At 34.4% G+C, this 15977-nt stretch overlaps 1 protein-coding gene across 37 annotated transcripts in view; it reads left to right on the top strand.

The window, feature by feature from the left end:
- The window catches only part of LOC148274751 (PDZ and LIM domain protein Zasp-like), a 106408-nt gene that overhangs the window by 66430 nt on the left and 24001 nt on the right, over positions 1 to 15977 (top strand). For 24 of the 37 annotated variants that reach the window (XM_088236676.1, XM_088236655.1, XM_088236662.1 and 21 more), the window contains 4 exons: positions 10559 to 10710; positions 11386 to 11554; positions 13802 to 13938; positions 14097 to 14188. In XM_088236676.1, the coding sequence (XP_088092802.1) occupies positions 10559 to 10710; positions 11386 to 11554; positions 13802 to 13938; positions 14097 to 14188 (550 nt within the window). Of the gene's footprint in view, positions 1 to 10558; positions 10711 to 11385; positions 11555 to 13801; positions 13939 to 14096; positions 14190 to 15977 lie in introns of all 37 variants that reach the window. The other 13 variants (XM_088236650.1, XM_088236653.1, XM_088236659.1 and 10 more) reach the window with 1 other exon arrangement.

Genomic DNA, 15977 nt, shown 5'->3' with positions numbered 1-15977 from the left:
AAAGGTTTTTTGTTTCTTTGGAATTTCCCGAGTTTAAACATAACCATTTTTGTTACACGTGTTTTTTCATTGTATGATGTTAAAACAATTCGTATCAATTACTAATAAAAAATGAAACATAAATATAATTTATGAAATATAAGAAAAAAAAATACGAAATTTAAACACAAAATATTGTGCCAATGAAACAGTTCACGTGATATAAAAAGGTGCCTATTATTGATAAATATTTAAATATTTACTTCCTAATAAACAGTTTGTCTTCGAAAATTGTTTTTGTATTTAATCTTCATCAACATATTCTAACAGAGGTGGACAGTATTTAACTCTTGTGTGGATGTGATGTCACACTAGTCGACATAGGACACAAGACTTGATATATCTCTCATATTGAAAATGATGAATTCGTATTTTTTGTGATCTTCAAATGGACATTTTTACTCCCGATTTGTAAAGTAAAATTTGTATACCCATGCTAAATGTTAATACAAAAAATATTTATCCGTGCCACGCGAAGAATGAATGTCCGCTAATTCAGCAACACATCTATACAGATACTTTATACAAGAGAGAATACGAAGATAGAAGTCATAACAAGGAAGACAGAGACGCTGTTTTGCGGCGGGTGTTGTCTAAAACAGATTCAGTCTTCAGTCGGTTGATGACAGTGAGGGGGGACGCACGCGCGTAACATGAGTGGCGTTTTTGTGATTTCAAATTTATTTTGCAATAAAAATGTTAAATAAAATGTTTATTCGCATAAATTATGGAAAAGAAATTATTAAACAGTATGTCTCCATGTTTTTTTTTCAAACGTTTGAACTTTAGAATATTCCATCTTTTACTAGCGGTAACACGATGTTACATCACCGCGCGCAAAGGGATTATTTACCATAGTACTTTAATAGTTAAGAGAACGAAATATGTATTTTAGACATTTGTTTTTGAAACCAGCATTATATCTATTAAAAATACCTTTCTTATCGTGTCCGTGGATGAGGGCGTAGGTGTCGGTGGGGGTAGGGGGTGGGGGGTGGGGGTGGCGGTCCCGACCACACCTCACGATGTATGAATGTTGTGCCGAAATTCCTCACGGCAGCGGCAGCGGCATGCGGCATAGCACCCCACAACTTGTCTGGGACCTGATAATGTTTTTTTAATCAACAAAAAATGTTCGAGAAGGATGACGCATGCGCCGAGGAATCCCATAGGTATCCTGACATTAATATTAGAACAATATTTTGAGTTTGTCCAATTTTTTCTAGACAACGACTGGATTCAACTCCCTGGGGTGCTCTTAATATTAACATATTACAACAGAGATGAAGAACATTTTAGAGAAGGTAATATAGAAGTCTAGGCATCTACAGGGCTTATGACCTGTCACTGGCTGGTTTAAATGGCCACTTTACACACTCTGTAACATTCACCGTACTGCTAATATTTTTAATTATTTATTTGACGGACTTATGCAGTCCATTCTAACGATGGTAAATACAATTTCTTATAATAAATACAGGCACTAATTAAATAAAATACAACTAAATAAAATTAAAGCAAGGCAAAAAAAATAAAAATTACTCCCTCAAGACAAGATCCGGTCTATCTTAGTGAATTTTTAAATTTAAAAAGACTTACACCAAAAAAGTCCAGATCTTGTCTCGAGTTCACAATACGACACAATCGGGACACTGGTGCATGCAAGCCATAGTTTGTGCTGTGTTGATCGAGGAACAGCACATTATTATTTCGCAACCGGCGGATCGGAACATTGAATGCCACTTGTTCCAGTAACATCTATATTCCTTCAATTATTTTATCTGTTGATGTTTGTGAAGTTTAAAAGCTGAAACATTTATTTATGCGGGTGATATTCATTTAATCGAATTATTTTACCTACATTAAAATAAGGGCAGAATGGTGAATGTTAGACAGTGTGTAAAGTGGCCACTGAAACCGGCCAGTTACAGGTCATAAGCCCTGTAGATGCTAAGACTTCTATTTTACCTTCTCTAAAATCTTTTTCATACCTGTTGTAATATGTTTATAATTATTATTAGATGTATTTTATCTTTCTATCTATAAAAGTACCTAACTTGTCTGCTTATGGGGCAACTGCATCGTTCACAACATAATACAATGAGGTATATATTATATTTAAGGTGATTCTAAATGAAAATATGAAACTAATTATTCATAGATGGCGCTTAAATTTTTTTTATTGAAAAGTGCCAATTTTACGTTTATTTCAACGGAAATATTACAAAGCTTGGTTTGCGGAAACTTTACACTGTGTAACAAATACAATTACAATATAATTTAGCTCCTTTTCACAAAATGGTGTACAAAACGAAAAAATAGATAAATATCTGGAAAACCAGTGTGCAGTGGTCCCCCGAGGATGGGGCATCTTATATGATGTAAAGCATCACATTTACATAGAATGTGTATAACAATGAAAGCATCCACCCCTTTCCCGAAACTGTTCATAAAGACTTGAGTCTTTCTTCAGTTTCGCATATCAATATCAATTTATTTTTTTAAAAACTAATTAAGCGAAAATTTAATATTTCTTTACAATCAAACCGCGAAAATAAAAAAACAAATAAACTTTTAAAACTTTCATTGTACCCCTTACTGCAGTTTTGTCAGTTTGTGATCAATCAAATACACATGGTCAGCACAATCACCTTTTTCTAATTTCCCAGTATTACAGTGGAGGAATACAGTGTTAGTTCCAAATTGAGACCGCGGCCGCACGCTCCAGATCCCGCATCGGAAAGGAAGAAGAACGTAGTAATACAAACAAATCAATCAAACGACACGAAACCCAAATACATATAGGAAACATTAGAATAATTTGCCCTATACAACATGCACTCAATCAACAGAAGAAACACAATACGTAAAATCCTAACACAGATCCTAACATGATCCTTATCGAACTCAGGCGAAATTACTTTTCGTCATAGTACTGAATTCCTCGCAAAAACCATTTTCCTAATACCAACAGTAGAAACAATCCTATGCAAAGACCTTAATCGTCCTAACAATCTCACAGACCTTAAAGCAGACGAAACGGGTCCTAGAGCATGGTCGGCGCGTGGTTCTCTCGAGTTAGTCTACTATTTAGATTTGTAATTTACCATTTCCCTTCTATGGGACAAGAACAACACAGACGGACAAGAGTTCAGTTCAGACAACCGATGCTAGTACCCAAGTATGCATCCTTTTATCTTAAACTGATTTAGTACTCATGGTAGAATGTGTATAGGTGTTTCCTCATCTGCACTGCAGAACCTACATCTAGAATTTTCGGAAAGGTTCATTCTAGCAAGGTGTTTGTTCAATCTGCAGTGCCCTGGGCGGGCTCTAGTGATAATCCTTACTTGACGGCTGAGCTTTATTAGGTCGAAGGCAAATCTTTGCGAGTGCCCTTTTATCAGTTCCTTCGCATGGTGCTGGCCAGGTATAAGCCATTTATCGAACAAACATTTCACGTCGATTCTTCGGCGTTTCGAACCCGGGCCCTGTATGGTTAGCAAGCGCATCTACCATACACCACGGGGTCGACTGATCTCCGCTCGATTTACGCGAGAATAAAAGGCCACTTACACTTGGACAATACAATATTGCTTTGTCCCAGGACTCGAACATTTTCCGCGTGTAAACAGCAATTTACTGGACAAAACATTGTTCCGAGACATTGTCGCGGAGATAGATGGGCAGACTATTTCCGCGGAACAATGGTTACCGCCACCGCCGCGCCGCGCGTGGCCCCATTGTCCTCGTGTGAACGCGCACGGATCAGACCCTATGACAATAGCGATTTGCTCGACGCGTGCGCGTCGCTCCCGCGTATTTTTCCTGCTAAAAGTATATTTAATTCATCCTTGAACAATTCCAATACATCTTAGTATAAAATAAATAATATTTTTTGCCGCCGTGTATTCATTTTCGTAGCGCTCGCGTGTGAACTGCGCCCATACTTTCGTATTGTCCCTGCGTTGTGTCCCCCAATCAACTCAGTATGGGATGAAAAAGGATTGGCATGGCTTAGCTCGAAATCTTGTATGTTGATCGTGTTCTTAAATATATTGAATATCATTATTTCATTGCCATGTTTGTCTTTGCTATATTGCTTTTTGTTATTTTTGTTCAGTTTCTTGTACATTATTTTATTTATTTATACACGTATTGTAATTGGTTTGGGCCGTATATTTAATAAGTCAATAAATAAATAACTAGGTGGCTGTTATAAAAATATTTATTTAAACGCCTTGTAGGCTTTTACATGTTTGACATACAAATAAAGACAAACATGTATTTTACACAGAAGTAGCAAAAAATGTAAATGAGAAAAAGAATAATATTAAAAATATCATGTTTACATATTAGTATAAAATATATGGGTATACGTAACATATAGTACACACATATATTGCAGTGGAAAGAACTGAAGTGCATTTTTAAATATGAAGACAGAAATGCATTTTCCACAAAAGTAGCAAAAAATGAATTAAGAAGAATAAGAAAAAAAAAGAAATAAAAGAAAAAAAATCATCATTACATATGGGTTGAAAATATATGGGTATATATAATAATACATACATTTATTGCAGTGAAGAGAACAGAAGTGCATTTTTTCGTATAAGTTATATTAAAATAATCTTAAAAATACCTACGTAACGATCTAAAAAAGTAACAACCAAAAGTTTTAACTACCAACAACATGTAATGTCGTACTTCTATATATCATAAATACTATTGTTTATTGTCTACCGAGGTATAATAATTTATGAAGATAGTATTTATATTATCTTGTCCCCGTGATTTAATTGTTTTACGTTATTGTTGAACATAGTGTTTTATGATAACATTATCTATGATGTTATTGTAGAAGTGCATTCCTCGCAAAATAATACGGCGCAAAAATATTCTTACAAGGAATGAGTCTATTGTCATCGTCATCATTCCATGTCCGCTCCCTAGTTGGAGCATATGGTGTCCGCGAAGATCCTCCAGGCATCTCTGTCGGCTGCCAGCTCCTGTGCATCCTCCCAAGTCAGGTTCGCGTCCCGTAGTTCTGACATGAGCTGCCGACGAACAGTCAGCAGTGGACGTCCGGGACGTCGAGAACCTGATGCCTTGTAAAGTAGGCAAGCGTGTTTAAGGCTCTCAGGAGGCATCCGCAGTACATGGCCAAGCCAACTACTTCATTCCGAACAAAGTCAAACCACCGCACACCTAAGATTCTTCTGAAACACCCATTCTCAAAATTCAAATTTTGCTGTTTTGGGCCTAAGTGAGGTCGTGAGGTGCCACGATTCGCATACATAGAGGAGAATATGTGTTATGCAGGCGTTATATAGGCGACATTTGGTTTTCATACTGTTGAATTCAATTTATTCAATTTTCAATTTATTTATTTTATAAACGTTTATGTACATTACAAAATAGTTCAATGCATACATAAAACGAAAAAATTAATACTAAAATTTAAATATAAAAAAATGGTAAAATAAAAATACCCAGCAATTATAGAGAAAGAATGCTACCTCTCTGAACTTTTTTTCTCTAATACAAAAGATGTCAATATCCAAAGAGATACGGTTAAGTAAATACTTTGCTCTTCCTACTGGCATTACCATCGGCAGGTTGGTTCTGCAAGCAGGAAGATAAAACAGCTTAAGCTGTCTATGTCTGAGGTAGTCATTGGGAACATAAAGAAAAATACTCTTCAATACACCAATGTTGATCGTAATACCACGAATGTGGTGCCTGCTACTCCTAGCCGCACTCCTAGTTCTTTTTGAAAGCTGCCATTTTCCGTAACATTTACTCCCAGGTATTTGAAACTCTCGACCCTTTCGATGATTTGGTTTGACAGATTCAGGGGATTTTGAGCATCGAGGCATGAAGTGTCACACAGTACATAGGTTTTTGCAATATTGATTTTTAAATCCATGCATGCGGAGTACCTATTTAGGCTATCTACAATAAATAGTAAAAAAATTCTATGTAAAAATGGTAATGTTTTAAAATCGGTGGAATTTCGATCAAATTCGATAGATCGGTCGATTTCTCCCAAAATCGGTAGGGTTGGCAACGCTCCACCACCGATCAATTTCTATATTCTGTCATATTATTTGTGTAATTTAGTGAATCAAAATACCTAGTACCTACACACACAATATAATTAGAAGTACTAGAAGTACCTAGTGCATGCGCACAAAGCAGGCATCGAAGTTTCTATCACTAAATTGTCGATGGTTACATTTTGCTCTCGAATAAAAAAGTTGGAGGTCAACTCTCAACACCGTGAGAATATTCTTAGTCAATGAATTAATGGAACGCAAATGTAGTCTTCTTCGCGCGGCGTTCGCGTACAGCGTACAACGCACAACGCACAGACAAGCGGCAGAACGCCTTTTTACCTTTCAGTACCTATGCGCACAAGTCATGGGAAGTATGTATACAAGCCGAGTCAAGCGAATCAGAATATTCCTTTGTCTACAGCTGTAGATGCGCTCAAAAGACAAAGCGCATTTCTAAAGCTCGCAAAAAAACGTATTCGCACGATGTCTTTTTCCGAGGCTCACATTATGTAGATATAATATATCATGGGTACCTTACCCACGCTTACATACTAGAAAGTAGAATTTTCATTCCCATAACAAAAAAATAGATAATTTTTTTTAAAGCGCAGTTTTTTTTATTTTAATCGGTTTCTGTAGCTCAATCTGAAATAACTATCGACGTGCTAATAAGCGACGTGATAAGAGTTTCTCACCATGGTTGTTTATCGTATTCGCATAAGAATAGAACATCCGTGAACACCTAATATTAAATGTAAAAATATTTAAGTTTCGCGACGTATAATCCTGCTGCGCAATCACATATTTGAATTTCACCGGTGTCATCATCTTCATCATCATCATCAGCCGTCTCTTGTCCAATGTTGAACATAGGCCTCCCCCTTTAGTCTCTATATTTACCTATCCTGAGCCAACCGCATCCAACCACTTCCTGCAACTCGTCTTATGTCATCAGACCACCTTGTCTGAGGCCTGCCGACACTTTTTCTACCCGTTCTGAGTCGCCATTCCAGGACTTTTATGGTCCCCATCTAGAGTCTGTGATTCTGGCTATATGACCAGCCCAGCTCCATTTCTGGTTGGCAGCCATATGGACCACATCGGTGATCTTTGTTCTCGCTCTAATCCATGTATTGGTTTTTCTGTCTCAACGAAATACCCAACATTCTCTTTTCCATGGCTCTCTGTGTCATTGATAATTTGTGTAATTTTTTTTTCGTGAACACAAAAGTTTCACAGCCATATGTCAGTACAGGGAGAACACAAGCATCAAAAAGTTTATTCTTTAAGTAATGTGAATACTTCGGAGATTTTAGGATATATGAGAGCTTACCAAAGGCAGCCCATGCTAAACCTCGCCTAAACCGGTGTAAATATGGAAAATATTCTAAAACTGCTATTTGTATTTATTTATTTATTATTTATCATGCTATTTATTGCATTTAGCCGGCGGCGGCGGTTGGCAAGTCAAATGTCAAGAAAAGCAGTCGCCGTAGTAATTCTAATTAAATTTTCACTTTTTTGTATTAGATACTCCTTACTATTTTTCAAATGCAATGTATTGTATTATTTTTTATAGTAAATGCCGATTTTTCGCCAATGAACTGTATTTATTTACGAGGAAAACAAAAAACAAACCGACAAGAGCGTTGACTTAGAGATTACACACGCGTTGACTTGTGACTTTATTGTTCATTGTGATCGATAGTTATTTGTGATTGAGCTACTGCGATTTATAAATAATATTATTAGAGGTCTAATCTGTTACCACTTTCACGGTAATTATCAAACATAAACACTAATAAGCCACAACTCGGTCCTCAGAATTAACGACAAAGTGTTCTTGTTTACATTTTCGTAACAACATTATCTAATGCTTAAAAACACTTTCGTAATGAATTTGGCGGGCGTCCAAACCGCGAGGAAAATTTAGAATCTAGATTATCTCATGACCTGAGTCTGAAGATTGAAGGTTTGAAAATTCTAATTTAATGTAATTTTGAGGCCATCTCCATCAGAGATGCCTTTCATCTTAAACTATTTCTGATTTTATCACAGGAATGCGGCTTCTCCGCGCAAACAATATCGACGTTATTCTCTGTCAGTAAAGAAAAATCGCAATGATTCCCATAATTTCACAAAAATGCGTTAGGTATCCATCGTGAGAAGCGACAGATACTATTATTCATGCTTCGGGGTCGATTTCACAAAGCGAATACCCATTTTCTTCGATCAACTACCTATCAGCGAGCCATCCTCCAATATTCACATTCCTTACAAAAAGTCAACATCTATTAAAATTCTGTTTTAAAAACAAAATGGAATGATACTAATAATTTATTTAATGGTAGTTTCTCGATTGTCCTCTAGACCAAGCGAGTCGTGCTCGAGCCAATAATTGAAAAGTTCACAGAACTCGCGAAACATCTTTTAGGTAGATATAGGAGTGCACTTCCGTAATATTGTGATCTATCATTAACATTGACATTTATCATGATAGAGCAAATAGTTATAAAAAAAACATTACTATGTATCTTAGATCAAATGCCTAATCCTTAGTTTTGTGTATGTAAATTAATTTTGGTCTTTTTTTATTATATCTTATATGTTTTTAATTTCTCTTTTCTTTTCTTTAAAAAAAAAAAAAATCTTTCTTTATTTTTACATTTCACTAAACTTAATCTTTACCATTACTTAAATTGAATTTACACTCTTATTTTATATAATTTATGAAAGATGTTGAAGTTCTGTAATTGAGAATATATGTAAAGAACGTTAGTTATGCTCACTTGAAAAATGTATGTATTGTATGTATTCTTGTTGAACTTCCAAATAAATTTAAAAAAAAAAAAAAAAAAAAAAATCATATTATGTTCATGAACATTTAAAAATATTTTTATACTTACCTATACCGCAGTGGCTTATTTCACACCGGCCGCGGTCATACAAATCCTCACGACACGTTAAAATTTAGGTAGATTAATTTTTGTTGTACATATGTTCCATTTTTTTAAAATTATTTCTTTAATGGCTGCTCGCAGGTAAAAATCCTGCAAAAGGAAATTGTTCGGCATCATGCTATACTAGTTAGTGCGATTGCCTGTCATTGAATGAATTATTCATAAAAGTTAATACAATAAAAATCAATCCGCCCTGAGAAATTTTACCGTGCCGTGTGGATCGTACAAGCCGTCTGAAATGGGCCGTTAGGTTTTTTATTAAATAAATACATAACATGTGATGTTAAATTTTAATACCTTTTCGCCTTTATGTAAAACAAATCCAATTTATTTTTTCCTTCAACTTACAAAGCACATGGCATGGAAACCGCAGATGTCATAAAAAATCGCGACTGTTTTTAAAGTTGTTTTATTGTTATTCTGGGCTGCGATTACAAACGGGAGGAGGGGAGGCTTATTCTGTCACAATTTCGTTTCGTAAGTTTGTTCGTTCGTCATCCATCTGACGCAATCAAAATAGTATTTCGCTCTCGTTCCCTCTCATACGATACGAATGAATTTACGAAACGAATTAGTTACAGAATAAGGCCCCAGTACCTACATATCGAGATGTTATAAAGAAAATCTATATTTATGTACAAAAACGTGTAGATTTTTTAAACATGTAAGGGAAAAAAATTGCACGAGGCATGTTCAGAAAGTAAGTCTACTAGATTTTTATATATTTTTAGAAAAAGTGTATTAATAAATTACAGGATATTATAAATGCACTTTTTGACTATTTTTCCACATATTTGCCATCCCGTTCAAAGCATGTGATGACCCGTGGTCCGTGGCACAAGCTTCTTTATGCCCTATTCTAGCTTCTTTCCCCACTTCAGAACCCTATTCTGCACCTGCTCGTTGGTTGAAAATTAATTTCCACCCATGTGTGCCTTCAGGGAGGTGAAAAGATGATAATCTGAAGGTGCCAAGTTAGGGGAATACGGGGGTGGTTCAAAACATTCCAACCAAATGAGTCCAAGAAAAGGCTAAGGCAGTGTGAGGACGGAACTCACCACATGCATCGAATGGGATGGCGATTATGTGGAAAAATAGTCAACAAGTGTATCAACCGTATCCTTTATTTTTTTCTAAAAAAAATAAAAAAATCTAGTACACTTACTTTCTGAACATACCTCGTATACATATTCTATTTTCATACAGAAAACTTAATTTTACTTTGTAGATAAATGTTAACTTCCTATTATTATATAGGGGTCTCTTATGAGGTTGTATATTGTTTTCACTTGATGTTCTATTAAATCTCAATTAAAAAATTCGGCCACCGATAGTCGAGAAGTTGTAGATACCGATCTTTCCATAATATCCTTACTTTCCCTCACTTATAAAAAGATGGTTAAAAGTTGGATTGAGTAAAATTAGATCGGATTGGGCATATGGAAATACGCAGGGTATTTTGTAACAGAACAGTATGTAAGTCCCGCTATTTGTTTGCAGGTGAACGGTGGTAGTCCAGCAGACAAGGCGGGTCTGGCAGCAGGAGACTCCGTCATTAAGGTGAATAACACGGAAGTCTTCACTTTGCGGCACAAGGAGGCGCAGGACGTCATCGTGCAAGCTGGTCAGAACTTCGACATCACTGTACAAAGGTTAGTATCAACTTCTGAGTACCAAGAGACCTACTACCAACATAAGATCTAGTGGGTGCTGTTATATTTTTATTTATTTATTAATACCCATATGTACTCGAGTAATCGGTGAATTTAATTTAATTTTACCGATTGTTTTCATTTCTTCCAATGAAAAAACACATGTAACCAAAAAGATCCTGACTAAAGACAGGAAACTCACAGAATCTGAAACATCTATGTACATTGCAAAACAGTTAAATAAATCAAATAAATAAATAAATGTCCACGAAGGACATTAAAATACAGAAAACTTAACAATGCAGAGTGATCTATTATATTATTTAATCATTTGGTACAGGTAAGTGGGTATTAACAAATCATTTTCTCGGCGGCGCAGAGAACTGTGCAAAATAATACAGTTTGGAGAAAAATTACTTTCAAGTTGACAAGTTAAAACAATAACATCTTTTTGTGGCTTTCTTTCTTACAAATTTGTTTCTCACTCGATTTTCTTTATCAGAATACTTACCCGAGAGTTGCCATCGTGTCCATTGTTCTGGTTTTGTCTCCTTGTATCCTTCATTTTTCCCAGACACAAATGATTCAGATATTCAGACGTAATACATCTTAGTATAATAATATGAATATTTTGTTTGTTCGGATGTAATTTCATGAATCGTACGACTATTACAGAGGAGGAGGTACCTGGAAGCCTTCCGTGTCTGCAGTTGGTTCTCTTCCATCTCCCGCGAGGTCTATGAGCTCAATTTCTCCCGTCACACAGACCTCCCTGAAGGCCAACCACCAACCTTCCCACAACATAGGCTCAGGATATAACAGTGCCGCAAAACCATTTAACTATGTAAGTGGAAAACATACTATGTACTTGAATTTTCTCCTTTTAGGTACCTTTTAAAATAAACCATTACCTAGTTTGTTCCATTAGGTTCATGCTTGTTTAAATCTCCTTTCCCGGTGATTGTGGCCCGTACATATTGCATCTAATAACTTCTATGTCTCTGTAAACGTAATAAATACTGGGTTAAGATTTTCAGTATTCCTTCGTTATACATTTACGTATTAATTGAAATAATGTATTATTAAATAATAAATACTAATTGGGCACAGAAAAAGCATTTTATCAGTAATTGAAGATAAATCACCTATACAATCAAAACTTTACCAATGTGTAGCATTGTTGCGGCGATGAAATAAAAGAGTACCGAATATACGATTATCCCAAGCACTCTTTACGTCTCACTCTTGACTTTATAGATATATTTGCGAGTGAGAGATACAATTTCACACGTCACGTAGGCCAGCCTATACCACTGCTACAAAACGACAGTTGCTCTCGCACCTCCGCCAAGGGTAATCAGTTTGCTCGCCCTTTGAGCATTAGCAAATGGGTTTTTCATGTTTTTAGTGATTATATTTCCAGTATTATCACTTTTAACTTAAAATATAGTTGATTGAAGCAATTGTCCAAGAATGCTCCATTTTTCAGATTTTGAGTGTATACACAGCACCGTAACGCGCGAATTTTTTTTAGCACAATAAGGGCAGGGTTAAGCAAACAACCCTGCAGAGAGGATGGAACGCCCATACCATTGTCTGTGCATACATACCATCTTCTCATGCACAAACACTGACCATTCAGACTATCTTAAGATATTTCTTGAATTTCTCGATATTCCTTGTTTTGTGCATCTATCAACATTCATTTTTAGCTCTTCTTTCATTGTCATTCGCTCTACAAGTCCAAACCAACGCAGCACTTTTTTCTTGTTTTTTTACTTTGAAATATACATGCCAATTACAGTGGCATAATCGTCTTCATTAATTAATCGGATTCAATTAATTTTAAGAGTAAAAAGTAATATTGTTCATTCAAATTATCCAGAATTAAATGTATAAGGTACCACTGTTAGATGCAGATTGTTAATTTAAATCTGTGGTATTAGTGAATTATTAAAAACTCTTAAAATATTACCATTTTATGAAAAAATTTAACTCAAAAAGCCTACAGGTTGACAAAACTTTTTGTGTTATTAGTTTTCTCCCAATCTTTGTATATAATACTTGTTTACCTCAATAAACAAACATTAACCAGGCTCCCTAATATTGAATACCATAACTACATGCTTATATAATATAATTAATAGCCTGCTGTAGCCTTTTATAAATGTAAATAAGCTACATAAATTTAATATTTATTACCTCACAAATAAAAATAGACGGTTCTAGTGCAATCAGAAACTCATATAATGTACCAAAATTTTTACTAAATAATTATGTTTTATAAAAAAATGTCTGTATTCATTGAGATAAACTACTATTTGAGATAAAATTAAATATGATTGTATGATTAATTTAAATACAATTAGAGAAATAAACGAAAAACGTGACATAGGAATTCTTTTGGACACAAAATTAAATTACAATAGTCTGATAGAAACAATAATTAACAAGGCATTCAAAATAACTGGATTTATCATGCGGCTGTGTAAATCTTTTTAAAACTTAGGTACATTTATAAGGCTATACATAACATACATATGCCCCCATCTTGAATATTGCACTGCTATCTGGTCCCCTGTTTATAAATGGAATATTAATAGAATCGAGAGTGTTCAAAAAAAATTCCTGAAACAAATAGAATAGAATACAAATTTCATTTGCATTTTCAAAAATTATAGCTTCTTTAAAATTTCATAACCTTGATTCATATTAGCACACAGAAGAGATATTTTCGATCAGATCCTGCTTTACAAAATAGTAAATAATAAATCTGATTCCCCAGAACTAATTCATCTACTTGCTTACAGTGTCCCTCTCCAGATCAACTAGACTGTATGATATTTTTTATTTTTGCAATATTAAAACTAATCATCGGAAACATTCTGCCATCCCTCGTATATGTGAAGCATTTAACAAGAATTTTTATGGTCTAGATATATTGAACACTCCATATAATAGGTATAGAAGAGAACTACTAGGCTTGATTCAGAATAACAGAGAATAGACATTTTGTCATTTTGTATATTTATTTGACCTGTGCATCTATTTGTATTCTAAATAAATAATAATATCAATATGTATTCCCTAGATGAATGGAAATGGAGATTCAACCGTAAAAAGTATTGTGAACAAGCAATATAATACTCCAGTGGGAATTTACAGCGAAGAAACAATAGCCGAAACTCTATCCGCACAAGCTGAAGTGCTTGCCGGAGGTGTTTTGGGGTACAGTATGACAAATTAATTGAAAAAAAATCTTATCCAAATGCCGTAATTTACCATAAATTCATATCCAATATATTTATTTAAAAAAAGAATAGAACCTCAAATTATATTGTGTTTACGTTGTATGATATTTAACTAATATACTTATTCAATTACAGTGTGAATTTCAAGAAAAACGAGAAAACTTACGACTCTGAGAAAAGTGAAGTTTTCAAAATGCTTCAGGAAGCAGATAATGATCCCGAACCAGGTAAATATATCAAAACATCTGAATGGAATTAAAATGCGGTTTGACAGTATTTAAAAAATAATACTTGTTCTTCAAAATTCATCATAACTGATGCAAATTTTTTTTTTTTTTAATTACATATTTTTATTATTTTAAACTTATAGTTGTCGTTGGCCTCGTGGTGTAGTGGTCAGCGTTTTTGCCTGCCATGCAAGAGGTCTCGGGTTCGATTCCTGACATGGTTGATGTGAAATATTTCTTTATATCGGTGTTTAAACACTAGAATATTTCACAGTCCCTGGACTGGCACCTGAAGGGCAAGACTGATCATCTTTCCTTCATATAACAAAATTGATATACGCTGCGATTGGTAAACCAGTGCAGTGCCCTATGCACCGTTAGGTGCGGAAAGGGAATGAACAAGAAGAAGAAACTTAAAGTTTGTTCTATTTGTTATTTAACAAATATTCAAATTTAGGCACAGATTACTTTTTGTAATCTATTACCAGGCCTTAAATATAAAAACGGTGTTGTAGAGCCGATATCGAATTTCGGGTCTCTGATTCGGAGTCAGCAATGAACTGTAACTTAATTAAATTATATTCTATATAATGATTGAATTGATGACATGAGTGGATGAGGGTGTTATGTCGCAAATTAAAAAAATGTACTTTTTTACATAGCAAATGAAGGCGTTATATTATTTTTAAAAGTTTTAGCAAAAGTTTAACCCCAGATATCTCTGCCTTTAGTTTTTGTCACACAACACCTTTATCCACTCATGTCTTCAATTATTGAACTGAATAAGAAAACGGTTTAGTTGGAATATTTTGATTTTGCATTGAGCTCACAAATGTACCAACAACATTTTATCAAAGCAAATGCACAATTTAGCTTGAACTATGTACATAATTCGGGGGTTAAGGGTCATAAGGGCGAAACTACAAAAACACAGTTTTGAGATAAATGATAAAACAGTTTTCAAAAAATAATACTGTCTTTTAAGGGTAACAAATAAATAAAATAAAAAAATACAGTTAATAGAGCATAAAATGTTTTAGAGACAAAAATATGAAACTACGCTTTCGTCTATATGACCCTAACTTGCGCTTACATTAGTAAATTAACAAAATGATGTAAAAGGTGTTTTATTCTTCTGACTTTAAACAAAACGCTTCATTTGTAGTTTCACACAAATTTATCTAGGTAACTACTTATCGGATGAGTTTCATCTTTTTGTCACTAACAGGATATTTTGTTTGGATATCAGATTAGTACTTAACACAAAACAGCATTTTTTGTACTTTCGCCCTTATGACCCTAAGCCCCCGAATTTATGTATTTGGTAATATTTTTTTAGTTGTAGCTAAGGTCAAGGAAATAGGTTTTATTGATTATATGATTATATGTATGTTACTCGGTTGATTTAACTGATTTTGATATATGCCATACAATGGAAAATAAAAAATCTTAGAATCTTCAATTTCCCAAATCTTGATTGTAAAAATGGACAAAACTCAAAACATGTATTTTGTAATAAGATTAATACAAGATGACTCTATTTTCCATTTTAATGCAATTATCATAAAACAGTATATTTGAATGTAAAATTTTGTACAGGAAGCTGCAATTTTTATTGAGTGTAATTTTCTATTGCGTGAACCTTTAGCAAAATACTTTATCTAATTATGATCAAAATATTTACTTACCATAAACGATTTCCTTAAATAAGTAATGAGTACAGGTAAACGTTGTTTCACGCCAGGGTTCCGTTCCGAGACACACCGGCGTAAAATGAACACAAATATAG

This window comes from Micrasema longulum, unplaced genomic scaffold, assembly GCF_059751315.1.
Source record: "Micrasema longulum isolate JH-2025_06_02 unplaced genomic scaffold, ASM5975131v1 h1tg001594l, whole genome shotgun sequence".
Taxonomy (NCBI): Eukaryota; Metazoa; Arthropoda; class Insecta; order Trichoptera; family Brachycentridae; genus Micrasema; species Micrasema longulum.
This window is presented reverse-complemented; position numbering and strand designations above follow the sequence as displayed.